This window comes from Petromyzon marinus, chromosome 58, assembly GCF_048934315.1.
Source record: "Petromyzon marinus isolate PM22_M1 ecotype Great Lakes invasive population chromosome 58, UKy_Petmar_22M1.pri1.0, whole genome shotgun sequence".
Taxonomy (NCBI): Eukaryota; Metazoa; Chordata; class Hyperoartia; order Petromyzontiformes; family Petromyzontidae; genus Petromyzon; species Petromyzon marinus.
This window is the reverse complement of record NC_133724.1, coordinates 10,597,783-10,620,634: the sequence shown is the minus strand read 5'-3', so window position 1 is coordinate 10,620,634 and position 22,852 is coordinate 10,597,783. Positions and strand designations below refer to the sequence as shown.

Below are 22,852 nucleotides of genomic sequence, written 5' to 3'. Positions count from 1 at the left end.
TTACGTGAGTTTAATGACACATTCATATATTTATGCGATCTATCCCAAAAAAAACACTATTATGGATGATATTGTTCGTGAAAGCCTATGTGTTAAAGTGATTAACCCAAAATAACCTGCATTATGGAGTTGAAATCGTGGTTGTTCTTTGGATAGCATCGTCCCCACCATAGGAAAGTGGGATTTCAATCACTAGCTCAGAGCTGTAATCAGAACATGAGCACCAGTAGATTCAGTTGTTCATTTTGAGCAGGAAGTGGCTCTTGTTTAGCCAGGGAAGCTTCAACCGAGTCTCAGTCTGAGGGTATCGCTTGAAGTGCGGAAGGCACTTGCTGGCGGGAGGTCACAGGGCAGGCCCAGGTGCTATGGGTGAATAGCGCGATGGTGACTGGCTGGCAGATGCACCGCCTGCACTCCCCACTGTGCCACCTCACTGGTGTTTTAGCTGCCCCGGGGCTCTCCTTGCACACAACGAACAGAATTTACCTCCTTCCAATATCTGTCCCCTCTCATTCCTGCACGGCAACCACGGGATCGTCGTTTAACGTCCATTGTGGGTGAAGCAGATGGCGTGCAGTGTTTACCGGTTAAATGCAACTGCAGCATTCACCAGGGCAGCCTACCGGTATCGAACAGTGAAAACAACCATCTGCAAAAAGGGGTGAATGCATTATAGTTGGGCCGCGTTATTGCCCCTCCCTTAAAAGGCAAACGTGCAGCCCTGCAATTGCTAGGAAAGGTTACGAGTGTGAATAGTTATGAGTTTGAATGGTTATGAGTGTGAATGGTTATGAGTTTGAATGGTGATGCGCAGCATAGAGTCCAGCATTTGGGTGACCTATGGAGAAAACAGGAATGCCTTGAGGTTGAGTGTTTAATGTCTTTATTTTAGTTATAAAAATATTCCACCGGGAAATCCCTTGAAACGGAACATGTCGTTTGCAAGGGGTTCCAGGGGTGTCATTTGACACGTACACAGCAAATACTCACTGACACGTATACACATACACAGCAAACACTTACTGACACGTATACACATACACAGTAAACACTTACTGACACGTATACACATACACAGCAAACACTAACTGACACGTATACACATACACAGTAAACACTTACTGACACGTATACACATACACAGCAAACACTTATTGACATGTATACACACACAGCAAACACTGACACGTATACACACACAGCAAACACGTACTGACACATATACACATACACAGTAAACACTTACTGACACGTATACACATACACAGCAAACACTTACTGACACGTATACCCATACACAGCAAACACTTACTGACATGTATGCACATACAGCAAACACTGACACGTATACACATACACAGCAAACACTAACTGACACGTATATACATACACAGCAAACACTAACACGTATACACACAGCAAACACTTACAACAACAACAACCGCCATTCGCCACTAAGTGGCGGTGACGTCACCACGACGCTTGTGCCAGGCTATGTGCACCCTGAGGCCACGTGAAGTGTCGAACGCCCGCTGGCAGGAGGTCACGGGGCAGACCCAGGTGCCACGGGTCGACTGACTGAGATGACTGGCTGATGCACCACCTGTGCCCCCTACTGTGCCAACCTGCTGTGCTTTAGCCACCCGGCGCTCCGCTCGTTGTTCTGAGCGTCGCTCCTCCGTCCTCCGTTGTTGTTGGAGGGCAACTGCCTCCAACTGCCCAGTAGCATCCTTCACGAGCCTCCTCCACAGAGGCCGATCTTGACACCGCTGGTACCAGTCATCGGCAAGTCCACTCAGCTCCACGTCCTCCTGTACCACATCACTCCATCTCTTCTCTAGCCCGTGCCGCGCCCGCTTAGCCCCCTCAATCCGGCCCAAAAAAAGCTGTTTCGGCATGCGGTGACTGGGCATGCGGGCTACATGACCCAGCCATCGCAGCCTTGCCTGCCGGAGGAGCTCACCGATGGGACCCTGCCCAGATCTTTCAAGGATTTGTGAGCTCCTCACACAATCCAGTCTGGTTAAACCCAGGATGGATCGTAGGCAGGCCAGCCTAAATGTTTCTAACCGGCGAAGATGTTCTATTAGGGGGGTCCACGTTTCGCAAGCGTAGAGAAGGGAGGGAATGACCGTGGCCGAGAAGACCTGAAGCTTAGTGCGGAGAGACAGACCAGGTAGCTTCCACACAGCGTTACGCAACCGATGAAAAGATATTGCCGCTCGACTGATTCGGAGTGAGACCTCTGCTGTTAAACTGGAGCCAGTCATAAGCACACTGCCCAGGTATGGGAAACTCTCCACTCTCTCCACAACTGCCCCATCACCGATTGGGAGTTGTGGGGGTGGAGTGTCCGATGGTACAAAATACCCAGGCAGGTGCTTAGTTTTGGTGGGGCTGATGGTAAGGCCCCACCTCTTAGTGGCACGCTCCAGTCTCAGCAGCAGCGTCTCCAACTCCTCCTCTGACTGAGCAGCTATTACCAAATCATCAGCATACATAACGTGGTTGAGCAATAGGGAGCCATCCCTTGACCGCACCCGGGCATCGATTAGCCTCCCATTATATCTGTACCATATGGAGATTCCCCCGGTACAGCTATTGAAGGCTTCACGAACTACGTGGTCAAAATAGATGTTAAATAATGTTGGAGCCAGAGGACATCCCTGTCGCACCCCAAGGTGTACAGGGAATGGCTCTGACTCCCGGCCACGTAGTTTTACCCGGGCCCGCTCACCATCATGAAGGTCCTTAATGATCGTGAGTAGAGGGTCAGGGACTCCAAAAGCACGAAGAACAACCCAGAGCCCAGGCCTACTGATGGTATCATAGGCCTTGACCAGGTCAATAAAGCAGAGATGTAGGTCTTGTTGGAATTCCCTACACCTCTGCTGTAGCAGACGGACAGAAAATATGGCATCTGTGCAGGACCGCCCTTTCCTGAAACCGCATTGGGGCTCCGCAAGCCTCTCCTCAGCGTGCCTGGAAAGGCGATGCTGAATAATCCTTGCCAGGACCTTTCCCGGCACACTGAGGAGCGAGATGCCCCTGTAGTTGTTACAGTCTGTGCGGTCCCCCTTCTTAAAAAGGGGGACCACCAGGGCATCCTTCCAATCCTGCGGAACCCGTCCAGTGGTCCAGACTGTTGTTATGATGTCATATAGGGCAGTCTGTGCACAAACGCCACCCTCCCTCAGCATTTCGCTTGGGAGATCATCTCTGCCCGCTGCCTTTCCTGGTCTCAGACTCAGGATCGCCTTCAATACTTCCTCAGCAGATGGCACCTCAGCCAGCCACTCACAGGGGGTGACTTCTTCCAATATTTGAGGCACCGCAGCCTCAGCAGGGTCATCCTCACCTTGTGCCACGATGTTTTCCTGGCTGTGGGATTTTCCCTCCCCCAGGACCTCACAGAAATGCTCAGCAAATCTGCGACTCATCGGCTTTGCCTGCATCCCTCCACGGATGTTCATCTTCAGTGGGGGCATAAGTAACCACGACCACCATTCCTCGCCCCCGGTTGATGGGAAGGCGAGCCCAAAGTAGCCTGGGGCTTACAGCTTCCCACACCTCACCGCCACGCTCCCACGCCCCCTTCATTCTTTTGTTCAAAAAAAGACCCACACCCTGTTGTTTGGCAGTCTGCTGCCCCAAGTAGAGGACTGTCCACCCCTCATGGTGGCAGGAGCCAGAGCCGGTCCACCGGACCTCCTGAATGCCGCATAGATCCAGGCGGTACCGGTCCAGCTCCCGACAGAGGAGTGGCAGCCTCTCCTCTGCAGTGAGCATTCGAACATTCCACGTGGCCACCCGTAGTGGCTTTTCAGCAAACACTTACTGACACTTATACACATACACAGCAAACACTGACACGTATACACGGACAAAGCAAACACTGACACGTATACACGTACACAGCAAACACTTACCGACACGTATACACGTACACAGAAAACACTGACACGTATACACATACACAGAAAACACTGACACAGAGACAAATATACCCCGTATAGCCTTAACAGACTTTTGGGGCAAGCGCTGTTAGCCAATAGCACCGATGAAGACCTGCATAGTACAAAAGGGTGGCCACCACCACGCCCGGTCGCCTTTGTCTGCCCAGTTTATATACCTCGCCAGGTACTTATTTGAGGCTCAGTCGACCTACGGGAGGCCCAGGACTGGTTCAGATAATCGTCACTGGTTTTGGCCGTGAGCGGGAATCGAATTTGGGTCACTGGGTTAATATCGTTTTGCGCTAACCGCTTTGCGACTGCTATGCACACACATATACATAGCAAATATGTCATGGCATATATCAAACATTTTAAATATCAAACTTTTACAGTTTGCATTAATAAATCAATATCACACGCACAATTAAAAACATCACCTCCGATTAGCACGGTTGGCTACGAGCAGTGTGAAAGAAGTTCAACATATATACATACAACATTAAACTGTGCACACCGCCAGTTCATGTAGAACGCACTAGAACTGTCACATCTGGCACTTTAGTCGAGTTTGTCTACAAGATCATTCCATGTTGAAGCGTCTCGGTTTGGGTCTCCACCTCTATAGAGAAAGAGTTACTGTGGTGCTACGACCGCAGATCAACTCCGCAAGCGCCGCGATTGTCCACTACCCCCCATCCTGAGCACACACACGCAGCACTTGCACCCACGTAGTGTCCTGGCGGGGGATTGCCTGGCACATCGGGATTTAATCCGAAGGGCCCCTCGAGGGAAAGTCCCATAGTTTTCCGGTGCCAGGAGATTGGCTGACCATCGCAGGACAGGTTACATTGCGATGCCCCTAAAATTGGATTAAAATTGTATGGGCGCAGAAAGAAAAGGTTCCCTGGCTCAACCGGAACCTCGATGCGGTGTTGCTAATTTGAGTGTGCGTGTGAGCCGCGCGTGTATTAAAAACATACACGGCCGCCGACGCTCGCGCGTCCGAACAGGCGTGCCGCGCGAGTATTAGGGCGGGGGCGGGGTGAGTTAAAACCGCTCGCCAATGCTCGCACGTGTTTACGCGCGCGCGCGTGTGTGTGTGTATGTGTAAAAATGATTCGCATGCAGGTGCACGCACATGTTCGCGCTGCCACTTTCGAGCGCGTCTTAACGCGCTAGCCTTTATGTGCAAGCGGATTAGGGTTTGACCACTCGGAGGCGCGCGCGTGCATATTCATGCAGCCGCTTTAGCGCTAGCCTTTGTGGGCAAGCGAATTAGGGTTTAACCAGCCGGCAGGGGCGCACACGTGCTCACCGCAGCATTAGCGTGAGCGAGTGTGGAATAACCCCGTGCTGCGGTGAGCCAGCGATTTAGCGATGTCCCTCAGAGGGGGCGCTAACACGGGGGGGCCGATCGCCCGGTCGGCGGGGGCCCGGCGGGGGCTTATCGACGCGGTGGAGAAGGGAGTGGAGGAGGGAGTGGAGGGGGCAAACGTTGCACCCCACCTGCCTGGTGAGGGCGATGGGGTGGACGTCGGCCCTCACATTACGCTGCTTGTGTGTGTGTTTGTGTGGGGAGTGGTAGTGTAGTTATTAGCGCGTTGTGCTACAAACCCGGCCGCCCGAGTTCGATTCCCGCTCACGGCCAACACCAGTGACGATTATCTGAACCAGTCCTGGGCCTCCTCTTCGTCGACTGAACTTCCGTGCCCTCGTCGAGGAGGCCGCTTTCCTATCTTACAGTTACATGGTAATTTATCACATTAACATCACTAGATCCGGCCACTTCTTTATGACCCTAAGGCTACACCCGTTTCAAACCCTTTAAAACAGTGTGCCTCAGCAGCAGACCATGCTTTCCCACCTGATGACGGACGCTTGTGTTGCACCCGAAATGTCGTGATTTATTTAATTTTATACCTACATGACTTTACCAAAAGAACTAAAGAGTATATTTTACTTACTGTTTACAAAGTGTGTTCACAAATCCACACTGAGAAACAATGATTGTCAGAGGGGTGTAAATTATTTTTTCGACAGTATATTTAAATAGAGGAACTGCAGGTTATAATATAACATTTATGTGAGAGGCGGGGGCTTATGGGACCCGGGGTCCCGCGAAAAGGTTCATTTATCCCAAGCGCATCGCAAAACACATATACAGTGAGGGAAAAAAGTATTTGATCCCCTGCTGATTTTGTACGTTTGTCCACTGAGAAAGAAATGATCAGTCTATAATTTTAATGGTAGGTTTATTTGAACAGTGAGAGACAGAATAAGAACAAAAAAAACAGAAAAATGCATGTTAAAAATGTTATAATTTGATTTGCATTTTAATGAGGGAAATAAGTAATTGACCCCTCTGTAAAACATGGTGGCAAAACCCTTGTTGGCAATTACAGAGGTCAGACGTTTCTTGTAATTGGCCACCAGGTTTGCACACATCTCAGGAGGGATTTTTTTCCCACTCCTCTTTGCAGATCTTCTCCAAGTCATTAAGGTTTCGAGGCTGACGTTTGGCAACTCGAACCTTCAGCTCCCTCCACACATTTTCTATGGGATTAAGGTCTGGAGACTGGCTGGGCCACTCCAGGACCTTAATGTGCTTCTTCTTGAGCCACTCCTTTGTTGCCTTGGCCGTGTGTTTTGGGTCATTGCCATGCTGGAATACCCATCCACGACCCATTTTCAATGCCCTGGCTGAGGGAAGGAGGTTTTCACCCAAGATTTGATGGTACATGGCCCCGTCCATCGTCCCTTTGATGTGGTGAAGTTGTCCTGTCCCCTTAGCAGAAAAACACCCCCAAAGCATAATGTTTCCACCTCCATGTTTGACAGTGGGGATGGTGTTCTTGGGGTCATAGTCAGCATTCCTCCTCCAAATACAGCGAGTTGAGTTGATGCCAAAGAGCTCCATTTTGGTCTCATCTGACCACAACACTTTCACCTAGTTGTCCTCTGAATCATTCAGATGTTCATTGGCAAACTTCAGACGGGCATGTGTATGTGCTTTCTTGAGCAGGGGGACCTTGCGGGCACTGCAGGATTTCAGTCCTTCACGGTGTAGTGTGTTACCAATTGTGTTCTTGGTGACTATGGTCCCAGCTGCCTTGAGATCATTGACAAGATCCTCCCGTGTAGTTCTGGGCTGATTCCTCACCGTTGTCATCATCATTGCAACTCCACGAGGTGAGATCTTGCATGGAGCCCCAAGCCGAGGGAGATTGACAGTTATTTTGTGTTTTTTTCCATTTGCGAATAATCGCACCAACTGTTGTCACCTTCTCACCAAGCTGCTTGCCAATGGTCTTGTAGCCCATTCCAGCCTTGTGTAGGTCTACAATCTTGTCCCTGACATCCTTGGATAGCTCTTTGGTCTTGGCCATGGTGGAGAGTTTGGAATCTGATTGATTGATTGCTTCTGTGGACAGGTGTCTTTTATACAGGTAACAAGCTGAGATTAGGAGCACACTCTTAAAGGGAGTGCTCCTAATCTCAGCTTGTTACCTGTATAAAAGACACCTGGGAGCCAGAAATATGATTGAGAGGGGGTCAAATACTTATTTCCCTCATTAAAATGCAAATCAATTTATAACATTTTTTAAATGCGATTTTCTGGATTTTGTTGTTATTGTTATTGTCTCTCACTGTTCAAATAAACCTACCATTAAAATTATAGACTGATCATTTCTTTGTCAGTGGGCAAACGTACAAAATCAACAGGGAATCAAATACTTTTTTCCCTCACTGTAGAATTCACAAGCAGAACCACCTTTTGTTGTTAGATAACAATTTCATGACAGCGCCATTAAATACAGTAAATAAATCGGGACAATTTGTTATATATAGTTTTATGACTGACAATACCTAGTAACGACCAGTCCATATTTATAACTATAACACCCGATATATATGGGGACGTATTTAGGGGGGATTGGAACACGATACCGCACCCCTGTTCTAGGCTCACGCTCAGGATATGAAAGGACATTTTTTGTTTGTTACATCCGAGTCAATGAAATCCATTACGGTTTCTATCGCCGTTGGCTTCTCAGAGGCCAGCGCTAGCTCGTCGGGCGTGCTTTGGGTTTACGGCCGACGTTGAATTCCTGCCCCCCCCCCCCCCTTTTCTATGCCGGCGTTCAAAACAAGGGGGGGTGGCTGCAGCCCAGCAGGAGAGGGCTCTCGTTGCGTCCGTGATTGATCGACTGACGCGTGTGACGGTAGCCGTGATGTCAGGGAAAACTGTTGCGTTGCGTGATTTAATGAACCAGCCATGTGTGTGTGTGTGGCCGCTGTGATGGCCCCGTGATCTCGGCTAAAGATGACTGAAGCCACTGGCGGTGGCGGCAAAGCATAACCAGGGGCGCTGTGGTACAATAAAAGCGTATTACAGCGCAGCTACCTATTTCAATGGGGTGGGGGGGGGGGGCTATGCAAGATCCGACTGTGGGCCCCCCTAATTTTTCCCGACTCACTTTAAACTGAAATAGCTACAAATGTTTTTAACCCATATACAATAATATGTAGGCTATAACTATATATATTATTTTAGTTGCACCGTGTATTGGGTTTAGAGGAAGACAGTCTCACAGTGACAGTATTACAAATATTTAAAGGAACAATACTCACAATTAAGTTATTGTGCGTCTTGCTTTCATGCCAGCCCCATCGCTCTTGGGTCACCTCAAAGGGGGTGGATCGTGCAAGTTTTTGCTGCTCTATTGATACGACAGCCAGATCCGTTAGTCGGGCTTGGTCCAAGGTAGACCGCATGTTATATTTAATGAATACTTTTTTTGTAATCAATTTTCTTAACATTTTATTGGTTTATCTGTTCATTTGGGGCCCCCTTGTGACCGACTTGGCCCCTATGCATTGCATAACACTGCTACATACCCCCAACGATAGTTGCGCCCCTGCATATAATGCATAGGTCTTGTGCGGGTTGGTGCAGTGAAAGTGATACACGTACACCCCCATTACATCATTACACCGCCTCCTGGATCTCAAGTTCCACCTCGAAGACACCGGTGGTGAAACCCATCAACCGCATCAGAACATCAACAGGCCGATGCCGTGCATCTCCTCCATGAACGGAACATTAAAGACACAAGCCACGGCACTGCAATTGTGGCCATGCAACCCAAATTATGGACCATATGGTAAATCCGTAGAGGACGTGGAGAACTTATTTTGCACCGTACGTAGCCAACCGTGATAATTCGGAAGTGTGGGGGAAGGACAACAAACTAAATGCCTCAAACTAATCTTTTCTCTTACATCTCACGATGTAGAATTGTAATGTATAATGTTCGTAGCTCAGCTTATTGGAGAGTATATTGAGTATAATGATGCTATTGATGTAGTTTATATTTACATTTTTTATCTGTTCACTATATGGTAGTCATTATATAGTGTAGTGTATACCCAGTTACTTAATGTTAATAGCTCAACTTATTGAAGAATATAGAGTACATTGATTATATTGATGTATTATTGGTTCTTTCGGTAAAGTCATGTAAAAGGGAAACAATACAAAAAAATATAAAACAATAAAATTATCACGTCGTTTCGACTGCAACACAAGCAATCATCATCAGGTATGGAAACCACAGCAAGAAAATTTGAAAATAAACGCCACTTTTTTAAAAAAATTCTTGCTGTGGTTTTCACACCTGATGATGATTACTTGTGTTGCAGTCGAAACATTGTGTGAATTTTATTGTTTTATATATATTTTATTGTTTCCCTTCTACGTGACTTTACCGAAAGAACCAAGAATATGAATCCCTGCAGTCATGAAAGCTTTACATCAAAATGTATATTGATGTAGTTTATATTTAGTTCTTTCACATCGGTTTATTATGATAGTTGGGTAGTTGCAGTTCTTTACTGTTAATATAATAAATTCCTCTGTTGATATGTAAACTCTGACTTTAACATAGCCACTTCCGTGACCAGTTACATGCTAATTCCTCACATTAACATCATACTAATCTCCCAGTTGCATGCTAATTTATCATCTTACCATCCTGCTAATCTCTTAGTACCTTTCAGTGTAATGTTTAATATAATTTATTTGGTAATATAAAGTATCGTAATTGTATAGTGAATATACAGCAGTGTGGTATACAGTAGGGTTGGTAAAATAATACATAGTGTAATATTACAAGTCTAATATTAGTATAATCTAAGGTATAGGGTAGTGTATAGTAACGCAGTGTATCATTCAATGTTGGGGTTTGTCTATGGCAGTTTATAATAAAAAGATTAGTTGGAGGCATATTATAATATTTTTGTGTCATAGAAGTGTAATGTACAATGACTTATTGTTAGTAGCTCAGCTTAGTGGAGAATATATTGAGTACATTGATTATATTGATGTAGTTTATATTTAGTTCTTTCACATTGGTTTATTGTATGACAGTTGGGTAGTTGCAGTTCTTTAGCGTCAATATACGAAATGCCTCTGTTGATATGTAAACTCTGACTTTAACATAGCTACTTCCGTGACCAGTTACATGCCAATTCCTCACATTAACATCATGCTAATCTCCCAGTTACATGCTAATTTCTGATTTTAACATCCTGCTAATCTCTCACATTAACATAGCTACTTCAATGCTAAATTCTTCTGTTGATATGTAAACTCCTTTGTCAAGGTGCTCTGCTACTCCCACCCAGCTTAAAATACGCTGCCAAGCGTATTTTAAGCTGCATCGCCCTCTGCCTTGTACTTTAGAAGCTGGCTGAAATTCCCACTCTCCTTATCAACGTCTCGAAAAGCCAGACCTTGCCAAGCCAAGTACTTCACACCCACAACAATCTTCATAAGATTTATCCTCGTTTGTTGCTGCTATCTTTCAAGCTCACGTGAAAGTTCCACATTAACAGGTTTTGGTGCCTGAATTCGAGTCATCATGGCTAATTTGTGACACTTGTTGTCTTTATGCGCACTAAATTTCGCCAGTGCCTTCTTACAATTTTTTAAGCCAATCTTAACAAAAGCTGAATCTGCTTTTGATGCAAGCTTAGACTTTTGTGTTGCAAAGTATTTAGCACAATAGAAACAGAGGACCCCCTTTAAGGAGGGGCTGTAAGGGAGCCAAGTATAATCTATAAACCGTTTCTCCTGAAAGTAGAATGTCCTATGTGATAGGGTTTGTCTAGGTATTACATTAACATTTGCCTGATTTGGGCTAGGTCCAAGCACCTTAATTTTCGCTTGCCTGTCTGCTCTCTCTCTCTATTGTCTCAAACTCACTCTCCCTGCTTGATTGTAATATCTGAAACACACATGAGAAGCCATACTTACAGGAATATCTCAGCTTAAATTAATATTAGGATTAGACTGTTGTAATGTCATTATTTAGTCTTAACCATCAATATTTGCTCCTCTTCTCACTCACCTCCATGTCACCTGCTCTTCCTGCTCTGTTGGCATCCTCATGCTCTCTCTTTCCCTTTCTCTCTTTACTCTGAATGCACCAGAGTGAACATGAAAGAAATATTATCAGTAAACAAGTGGGTGTTTCTTGCCATGATGTTCAGGAATGGATTAATAACCATTTCTGATCTGAATGGCAATTATTATATCGAGAAACATTGACTCATCTATTGGACTACTGTATACTTCTATCATCTGACTGGTACTCATTTGCTCACTGCGCTCAACTTACTTTCCGTCTTTTCAGAGGCTGCCCAAAAAACTGACGAATGTCACTGCCGCCCTTCCTCTTGCTCATGATGCCACTCACTGTGAATGAAAGCTGACTGTAATAAAACTGCTTGCACGTTAATCAAAGAAACACTAATGATGCTATTTATCATAAGCAAGTACATCTATACACTACACTATACGACACGAATATGCAATAAATAAAAGCTACTACTGTCGACAAATATTACACATGCAGCGCAACATAAATGATTGACACTTTACTCAGACTTCAAGTGGGCTTTCTGACAAATATAATGTAACTAGCGGGAAGTAGATTTAAAGCTTTCGTGACTGCAAGGATCCATACTCTTTGGTTAGAATAGAACCAAAGAGTATAGCGGGAAGTACCCGGTGTTGCTCGGGTGAAAAAGACTCACACACATCGACTTACACACAGACATTTCGACTTACACACACAAAGCGACTTACACACACACACATCGACGTACACACACACACATCGACGTACACACACACACATCGACGTACACACACACACATCGACGTACACACACACACATCGACTTACAACAACAACCGCCATTCGCCACTAAGTGGCGGTGATGTCACCATGACGCTTGTGCCAGGCTTTCTGCACCTTGAGGCCACGTGAAGTGTCGAACACCTGCTGGCAGGAGGTCACGGGGCAGACCCAGGTGCCACGGGTTGACTAACTGAGATGACTGGCTGATGCACCACCTGTGCCAACTTGCTGTGCTTTAGCCACCTGGCGCTCCGCTCATTGTTGCGAGTGTCGTTCCTCCACCCTCCGCTGTTGTTGGAGGGCGACTGCCTCCAAATGCCCAGCAGCGTCTTTCACGAGTCTCCTCCAGAAGCCGATCTTGACACCGCTGGTACCAGTCATCGGCAAGTCCACTCAGCTCCACATCCTCCTGTACCACATCACTCCATCTCTTCTCTAGCCCGTGCCGCGCCCATTTAGCCCCCTCTATCCAGCCAAACAAAAGCTGTTTCAGCATGCAGTGACGGGGCATGTGGGCTACATGACCCAGCCAACGCAGCCTTGCCTGCCAGAGGAGCTCACCGATGGGACGTTGCCCAGATCTTTCAAAGATTTGTGAGATCCTCACACAATCCAGCCTGGTTAAACCCAGGATGAATCGTAGGCAGGCCAGCTTAAATGATTCCAATCGGCGAAGATGCGCCATTAGGGGGGTCCACGTTTCGCAAGCATAGAGAAGGGAGGGAATGACCATGGCCGAGAAGACTTGAAGTTTCGTGTGGAGCGACAGACCAGGTAGCTTCCACACAGCGTTACGCAAGCGATGAAAAGATAATGCCGCTCGACTGATTCTGAGTGAGACCTCTGCTGTCAAACCGGAGCCGGTTTGACACTCTCTCCACAACTGCCCCATCACCGATTGGGAGTTGTGGGGGTGGAGTGTCCGATGGTACAAAATACCCAGGCAGGTGCTTAGTTTTGGCGGGGCTGATGGTAAGGCCCCATCTCTTAGTGGCACGCTCCAGTTTCAGCAGCAGCGCCTCCAACTCCTCCTCTGAATGAGCAGCTATTACCAAATCATCGGCATACATAATGTGGTTGAGCAATAGGGAGCCATCCCTTGACCGCACCTGGGCATCGATCAGCCTCCCATTATATCTGTACCTAATGGAGATTCCCCCGGTACAGCTATTGAAGGCTTCACGAACTACGTGGTCAAAATACATGTTAAATAATGTGGGAGCCAGAGGTCATCCCTGTTGCACCCCAAGGTGTACAGGGAATTGGCTCTGACTCCCGGCCACATAGTTTTACCTGGGCCCGCTCACCATCATGAAGGTCCTTAATGATCGTGAGTAGAGGGTCACGGACTCCAAAAGCACGAAGAACAACCCAGAGCCCAGGCCTACTGATGGTATCATAGGCCTTGACCAGGTCAATAAAGCAGAGATGTAGGTCTTGTTGGAATTCCCTACACCTTTGCTGTTGCAGACAGACAGAAAATATGGCATCTGTGCATGACCGCCCTTTCCTGAAACTACATTGGAGCTCCGCAAGCCTCTCCTCAATATGCCTGGCAAGGCGATGTTGAATAATCCTTGCCAGGACCTTTCCCGGCACACTGAGGAGTGTGCGGTCCCCCTTCTTAAAGAGGGGGACCACCAGGATATCCTTCCAATCCTGCGGAACCCATCTAGTGGTCCAGACTGTTGTTATGATGTCATATAGGGCATTCTGTGCACAAACGCCACCCTCCCTCAGCATTTCGCTTGGGAGATCATCTCTGTCCGGTGCCTTTCCTGGTCTCAGACTACGGATTGCCTTCAGTACTTCGTCAACAGATGGCACCTCAGCCAGCCACTCACAGGGGGTGACTTCTTCCAATATTTGAGGTACCGCAGCCTGAGCAGGGTCATCCCCACTTTGTGCCACGATGTTTTCATGGCTGAGGGATTTCCCCTCCCCCAGGACCTCACAGAAATGCTCAGCAAATCTGCAAACCTGTTCCTGGGGGTCGGAGATTAGATCACTGTTTTTTCCCCTAATGATGGTAATAGGTGTGGCGCTGCAGGTTACTTTTTTGACGGAGTTAAATAGGCATTTGTGATCGTGGGCCACTGAGGTAGACTCCATCTCCTCAGCAACCCGCGAACACCACCCATCCTTGCAGTGCCTCACGGCTCCCCGAACCTCCGAGCGAAGGCTGCGGTAAGCCTCCTCATTCTCTGACGTGGGATTCTGTAGCCGATGACAGTGGGCATGTCACTTTTTCTCAACTATCCTGAACACCTCCTCTGTCAGACAGTGTCTCTGGGGAGGTCTGGACTGCGTACCCAAAGCAGCCATTGCAGCTGCTTGAGTCACAGTCTTAAACCTCGCCCATTTACCCTCGACATCAGGAGGAGTAGGGGACGATGCCAACCCCAACCGCAAGCGATGATGAAATTCTCGTTTGCAACTTTCATCAGCTAACTGAGACCAGGCCACTTTAGGTTGTAATGGGGTCCTGGGTATACACCCACCACCGGAGGGGAAGAATGGCAGGCGCATCTTACAGATGACAAGTCGATGGTCAGTGGGCAGATCAGCTCCACGGTAGGTCCTGGTGTTAAGGACATGGGCCCGCATCTGCTGTACCGTAACTATGTAGTCCAGCAGATGTTCTTGCTTGGATCCGGCATGCATCCATGATGTGGTGTGGATGCGCCGATGCCGGAACAGCGTGTTGGTAATTACAAGCCCACTCCAGACCAGGTGCCAGCATCATGACCAACTCGGGCATTGAAGTCACCCAACAAGTTGACTTTTTCCCGAGGGGCCACTTTAGCCAACACCTGTGACAGGAGGACATAGAAGGCATCTGACTCATCGGCCTTGCCTGCATCCCTCCACGTATGTTCGTCTTCAGTGGGGGCATAAGTAACCATGACCACCACTCCTCACCTCCGGTTGATGGGAAGGCGAGCCCAAAGTAGCCTGGGGCTCACAGCTTCCCACACCTCACCACCATGCTCCCACGCCCCCTTCATTCTTTTGTTTAAAAGAGCCACACCCTGTTGTTTGGCAGTCTCCTGCCCCGAGTAGAGGACTGTCCACCCCTCATGGTGGCAGGAGCCAGAGCCGGTCCACCGGACCTCCTGAATACCACAGAGATCCAGGCGGTACCGGTCCAGCTCCTGGCAGAGGAGTGGCAGCCTCTACTCCGCAGTGAGCGTTCGAACATTCCATGTGGCCACATGTAATGTTTTTTTGTTTCTGGAGGAGCCCCGAGGGTAAGGATACATAGGACGCCTGTCCCCCCGGGGCCTCCGGCACAAGCTTATTCATTAAAATTTGTGGTCATGCTTTAGTGGTAATTAATTGAAGGTGGAGGGGTTAACTTTAAAGGTGACGGACGCGAAATCGGAATAGCGCTGGCTCAGCACGGGGCTTACGGCGTGGTACCTGGCTACTTTTTTTACGTAAACCTCACGGTTTGTGAGCCAAATCCTTCGCAAGTGTGCGTCCACAGACAGACAGACAGACAAAAAAATAATTTTATATATAAGAAGACTTAAAGCTTTCCTGACTGCAGGAATTCATATTATTTGGGTCTTTCGGTAAAGTCACGTAGATAGGTTCAAATAAAATAAGAAGGTATTAACGTTAGTTGAATTCAGTTTCAGTTTTTTCAGTTTATTTATTGTGGTATAGCCCTGTGAGCCATTCGGCTCTTGGGGTGCAACCACAACAAACAAAAATACGAACAAGAAAAACATCTTAAAGTGACTATGTGACTGTGCAAACAGAAAATCCATGAAAAAAAACAGCAAAATATTCCTGAAAAAAGCACCGTACACCAATGCTGTGTGTAAAAGATCCCAGTGGGATGCAAGTCAAACAACAACAACAACAACCACGTGAAAACTTAGATTAAGGCCATCAGTCTAACTCCGTACTACAACAAAACAAACATGTCCAAACCAAAAAACTTTTCGAAATCACCTAAAAATAAAGCCATAATTGCAACGTAAGTGATCACAGGGACTGTGACCGAATTTTTACAATAAACTACATAAATAACATATAACACCAAATCCTAGAGCCATAGCTGGCTGAATGAGTTACTCCACAACAACAGAAGCATCAGTCGGAGTATCAAATTTTTCAATGCACCTTTAAGATCAGCACGCAAAATCAAAATACACGTAATACTTTGCAGCGTCATCCAGAGCGAAACATTTTATTTTACGCCAATGAATAGCAGTGGCAGCTAGGGGTGTACAACTCCTCTAGAGCAGTTTTGAGAGAAGATCTCATTGGTAGCGATTCAAGTTGCAGTTTATTGGCAAATAGCATTCCAGACCCTGGGGGCATCAATAGCAAAGGCCCTTCCTCCAGTTTTTGTACGGCAATAGGGAATGTTAAGCTGGTAAATGAGCGAACACCTGAGGTCAAATTTGTTCTTTGAAACAGAGAGGAGATCCAGCAGGTAGTCTGCGAATTTTTTTCTAAGTACATCGTGAATAAATAAGATCTGGTGCACAAGCCGTCGAACATTAAGAGCTGTTAAGTTTGACCCAATGTAGAGCTCACAGTGTGAGTCCTACATGGGCAGTTAAATGTAAATCTTAAGGCCGAGTGATAGACGGAATCAAGCTTCTTCAGTGCAGTACTTGGGGCTGATTAATACACGATGTCACAGTAGTCAAGTAGAGGCAGTATGGTAGCTTTTATCAATTCCAAACGGAACATTGGGGGGAAGCAGTGCCATGTGTCGATACAGAAAATAAATTTTTATTTTTGTCTTTTTACCAATATAATCAATGTGATCTTCAAAATTCAGTTTTGAATCCAGGATGACCCCAAGATACTTATAGATCTTGATTTGCTCTATTTGATCATTATTTAAGGAATGTAATTGGGGAAAAATAACTTCCTGCTTTAGTCCTGGTAAGAAGCATAGCACCTTTGTTTTGGAGGTATTCAGGACTAGTTTAAGAGCAACTAACTGATGTTGTAGCTTGTTGAAATCACCCTGTAGCTTAGCAATCACGTCATCCGGAGAGCGGCCAGCAGTAATCAGTATCGTGTCATCTGCAAAAAGATTTACCCTGGAATCATCCAGGTCAGTGCCCAAGTCATTGACATAAAGAGAGAACAAAAGAGGGCCGAGGATGGAACCCTGTGGAACCCCTTTTGTTATCTTAACACTGTTTGACCTCCAACCATCTGTGAATACAGTTTGGGTGCGAGAAAAGAGGTAATTTTGTAACCATTTTACTGCGTTTTCGGAAAAACCGAGGCTACTTAGTTTACTAAGCAGGGTGTTGTGGTCTACTGTATCAAAAGCTTTGGACAGGTATAGAAAAAGACAGGCACAGTACTGCTTATTATAAGGTTTACTGTAAATGTGATTCAGAGAGTCTAATGCAGCAGATGTGGTGCTGTATTTTTTTCAGAAGCCAGATTGTTTTAGATGTAGTAGATTGTTGGTGGACAGGAAACTAATTTGGTCGATCAATAGTTTTTCAAAAATATTCATCAACGGGGATAAAATTGAGATAGGTCGGTAGTTATTTGGATCATCTTTAGGGCCCCCTTTGTTAAGTGGACGGACATAGGAATGTTTCCATTCTAGAGGAACTGATGCTTCTTTGATGGACAGGTTGAAAATATGGGCTATAGGTTTGTATATTAGGTGACCAACAGTTAGTAGAGCAAAGACGGGAATACTATCTGCTCCGGTAGAGGAGTACCCTTTGAGGTAGGACAGTTGTTTCAGAACATTACTTTCGTGGATTGGCTGGAAACAAAATTTGTTTAATGTTTGGACAGGGGTGTAGGAATTTGCATGAGCAGGGGTGACTCCCAATACATTATCAAAAAGATTACCAGCTTCAGAAAAATGAAGGTTAAAATTGTCAACAATTTTTTTGGGATCTGAAAAATATTCCCCATTTCGGTTAAGCTCAGCGGGCAGATTGTCTGTTTTGGATGCCTTTTTGATACATTTGATTGTTTTCCAGAAAATCCTGGCATTTCCATGTGATTCCAGGAGAGTGGAGGAAAAGTAGGCATTTTTTGCATGCCATATTTTTTTGACGTATCTATTCCTTAAAATCCTATATTCTAGCCAGTCATTGACCAAATTACTTTTTTGAGCACATACCCAAGCCTTGTCCCTAGTTTTCATGAGCTTTGTAATCAAAGGATCAAACCATGGTGGGCGGTTGCCTTTAGTTTTAAATCTAACCAACGGAGCATGTTTGTTAAGAATTTGGAGAAACGTGTACCTGAAGGTCTCCCAAGCCGTAGTCAGGTTGGGGATATCACAGACCTTGTCAATATCCGAGTGAAGCACATCATCAGTAAATGCCTGAGTGCTGAAGTGTCTCATAGAGCGCTTCTCAACCAATGTAGGGGGGGCTTTGGGTCTGGCTGATGATCTCACCCCAAAAATGAAGGGGTGATCACTAAGGTTATTAACCAGAACACTAGTCAGTGTGAAATTGTGAGGGGCATTTGTCAACAGGACGTCAAGCAGAGATGACTGTCCTGGATTTTTTAGGTTGGGTCGTGTGGGGACATTTATTAATTGAAACAAATTAAATTCATCTGCAAAATTTGTGGCCACAGCCGGCAGGTTTAGCCAATTCTAATTTAGATCACCCACTAAAACGATTTCATCTTTAGGGAGGCCCCCAAAAAGCTCTCTCTGTGCAGATGCAGCTTCAACATCCTTCCCACTAGGCGGTCGATAGCAGCACACTACCAATATCTGTTGATTATTTGTGAGAGTTATTTTGAGAGCCAGACCTTCAAAGCAACATTTTTTAAACAAGGAGTGAGCAAGTGAACATGTAATAGTATTACGAACATAGATGGCAATTCCACCTCCTTTAGATCCTCGGTCAAGCCGTAAAAGGTTGTAGTTGTTAATCGCAATCTGCAAGTCATTGACGGCAGGAGTGAGAAATGTTTCTATTAGCAAAAAAATGTCCGGGTCAAGATTTTCCACTTCTAGTTTTAGTTGACTTAATTTAATCACAAGCCCTCTGATGTTGACAGGTAGAACACCAACACCTTTCCTGCCAGAAAAATCTACAGAATTATACGAGTTCTTTTCATTTGGGCCAGGATGAAGCTCAATACCACCCAGAAATAAGAAAAGTAGAATTAATAGTTAGCACAAGTATTTTCTGTGAAAGGATGAAGAGCGGCGAACCTTGGACGAATAGCAGTAGCTCGCAGATGGTGTTATTTTTAAGAGCAGAATGAAGTTTGGAAGGAGTGCTGGTGAAGTAATGGGACAAAGATAGGGTTTAAAAGGATACAATGATGGAGTGTAGAAGTGTCTATGAGCTGTTTCATTAGCAGGTGTAGTGGCAAATCGAGCAACAATTATGGACACAAAGTAACGAGGGTAGCTGTTTGTAGAGTTGAGTGTGGCACTAGATATGGCCGGGAGGGACAGCAGTAGGATACACAGCAGGAGAATTGCCATCTCTAAAATATCCGGGGTAAACACAGATTAACACACAAGCGGAAAAAAATATATATACTTGTTGCCTTGGCAGGAACACAGGTTGGTGTCCACAGCAATGTTGCCTTAGCAGGAACACAGCTTGGAGTAAGTACCAATGTTGCCTTGGCAGGAACACAGCTTGTGGTCCGTCGCACTATTAACTAGGCCTCACTCAGGCTGCGCCATGGGCGCGACCAACCAGTCCTCAATCAGGCTGCGCCAGGTGCACGATTTACTAGGCCTCACTCAGGCTGCGCCAGGTGCACTGTCAACCAGGCCTCACTCAGGCTGCGCCTTGTGCATGAGTAACCAGGTCTCTCTCAGGCTGCGCCAGGTGCACGATCCGCCAGGCTTCACCCAGGCAGTCATGTGCACAATCAGGCCTCACTCAGGCTGCGCAACGTGTGTGACCAACTAAGCCTCACTCAGGCTGCGCCTTGTGCATGATTTACTAGGCCTCACTCAGGCTGCACCAGGTGCACGATTTACTAGGCCTCACTCAGGCTGTGCCATGTGCACGATTAACTAGGCCCGTGAGCGCCATTGCTGGTCGCTGGGTCAATGTGTGGCTAATTAACTTTCCAAGTAACTTACTTAGCTATGATAGCTAACATTAGTAATGGTTGATTGAGTAGCAACCGCAAATCGGCCCGTTTTCACCAAAAACTTTTGTTTCCACTCGACAGTGATATAGCCTACGTAACACTCACATTACATTCTAGTTTTTCACTTTTTAATGAATTTGAAAGTTATGAAATGGAGAGACAGTACAGTGTTTGACATAGATTGTACCTACCCACAGCAGTCGAGCAATGGCTTCTGCTGGGGTACGGCAACACCACTTGGACAAACCACACGCAGAACTGCAGTACATCCTAATACAAGAACCGAAAGTAATAATAAAAGTAATATGATAACATTTGCTAATGATTATTTCGGATGGCGGTGCGTGGTTTTTAAAAAATATTTTATATCTATATATATTAGGGGGGCATCTTGAGCATATTTGAATATTGGGGGAGATGTCCCCCCCCCCCCAATATCTATAAAAGTAAAAAAAAATGTCTGTTTGTGGGCTTGTGTGTGGCTTTGTGTGTTCGCGCGCTTGCTAAGGATTTAGCTCTCCAACGGTGGGGTTTACGTTAAATAAAAATAGCCAGGTACCACACCATAAGCCCTGCCGTGAGCAAGCACTATTCCTTTTTCACATCCGTCAACTTTAAATAAGTTTCATTAGCGATTTAGTGCGATATTTGTGTGCTCCCTCGTTATTTATTTATGTTGCGTGCACGACCATACCAATTCACGCGCCTTTGGTGGGGGGGACGGCCCATGCCAAGTCGCACGCCTTCGGTGGGAGTGAGGGGGACATTTTTTTTGCGTTAAAAATGCTATAAAAATACACTAAACGCTGAGCTTAAATCTTCACTGTGTGATGTCCCCCCACCACAATGCGTGCAGTTACTACTATATACAGCCGCTAGGTGCTACCACTATAGGCCGTAGATATTACTGCAGAGCGGCCGGGGAGATCGTGGCTGGGGGGGGGGGGCGTCAGGGGTAGCAGCCCAGCCCCAGCCTGCCAAGGTATCACCTCGGCCGGCTGGACAATCTAGGCGAGGCCGGAGGCTCTGTACGGGACTAGGCCTCGCCACGCAACTCTGTCAGGTGAGTACTTTGTGCTATAGAGTCGATAAATACTGCTATAGTCAGCATGTACTACTGTAGTGATAGCAGGTACCACCACAGTCAGTATGCACTGCTGTAATCATAGTAGGTACCACCACAGTCGGTATGCACTGCTGTAATCATAGCAGGTACAACCAGTCAGTACGCACTGCTCTTTGATTTTTAAGAGTAGTTTTGAAATATTTTTTTGGCCCGGGCAACGCCGAGTATATAAGCTAGTATATTATAATTACAGCCTTGCACTATATACTAAACTACTATACAGTATATTATACACTACACTATAAACTACTACACTACTATAAACGACATTGTACACTACTATACGCTACATTACTATACACTCCGATTTGCACAGTTGGCTATGTACAGTGCGAAAGACGCTCAACATACATATGTACTACTATACACTAAACTATACATGACACTATACGATACTACACACTATACTATACACTACTAGACACTGCACTACTATGTACTACACTATACACGAGACTATACACTACTATACACTACATTACTCTATACTACGATACACTCTGATCAGCACGGTTGGCTACGTACGGAGTGAAATAAGTTCAACATACACATGCGGTGGACACTGAAGATTCCGTGATGTCATTGGAAGATGAGTCGAGCATTGTTTGCACAATATTTGAAAAATGTTCCGAAAAAACAATTGCACGTGCGCAGTTCATTACTTTTGCTCTGCAGACTTTAAGCCATGAACGTTTTGTTATTGTATGTGGTGCGTCCTCCAAGCCTGATGTACTCTTTGTGCTGGTTGTGCCCTGGTTGACGCATGACTTTTGGCAATTTTGAACTTGACCTTGTACAGTTTTTTTAATTGTTTAAATTCGTTTTGCTGTAACCAGGTTTCTATGGGGCGCCACGGTGGCTAGGATATATTAACTCGCTCGCCTGGTATGCAGGAGGTCGTGGGTTAAATCCCGACCCTGATGCCTACTGTCTATTTGGAGTTTGAATGTTCTTCCCGGATCCTCTGGTTTTCTTTCCCTCCACATTAAAAAAAAATGTGCTGAGAGTATTTGGCTGCTATAAAAATTCCATGTAATAAGCCACTTTGTTGAGCTATCACCTGTGCCCAGGTCATTTCTGAAAAAGAGCTATACAGCTCAGTGGGCCTTACCGAGTAAAATAAAAACTCGCACCTATTATCTCATCTGCCAGGGAAGGAGATGGAGTCGTCAAGGGCGCTCTGAATGGAAAGGAACAGTGCAGGAACAATTTCACCACGAGAGCTTCCTTTTTTTACATTCTGCAAATACTGCAATGTCTGCAGTGGAGCATCCAGTTCCCATTTCACTGCACTGGACAGAATTCTTAGTGAAAGCAGTAACGTTGATGGATGACCCAGCACTCAACGATTCATGCCACTCACTTGCTCACAAGCGGTCAGCCGCCTCCTCATGACTGTTTTACGCTATCGCCAAGGTTATTATTTTCGTTCTTCGATTGTTGATTCCTCCACTCATGTAAAGCACTCGGTC

General features: G+C 46.1%; 1 protein-coding gene across 2 annotated transcripts in view; it reads right to left on the bottom strand.

Annotated features, from left to right (window-relative positions):
* The window catches only part of METTL23 (methyltransferase 23, arginine), a 121,456-nt gene that overhangs the window by 68,693 nt on the left and 29,911 nt on the right, over nucleotides 1–22,852 (bottom strand). The window contains exon 2 of one of the 2 annotated variants that reach the window (XM_076052919.1): nucleotides 11,369–11,437. The exons of the other annotated variant lie outside the window; for it this stretch is intronic. Coding sequence (XP_075909034.1) covers nucleotides 11,369–11,437 — 69 coding nt within the window. The remainder of the gene's footprint in view (nucleotides 1–11,368; nucleotides 11,438–22,852) is intronic. 2 annotated transcript variants of the gene reach the window in all.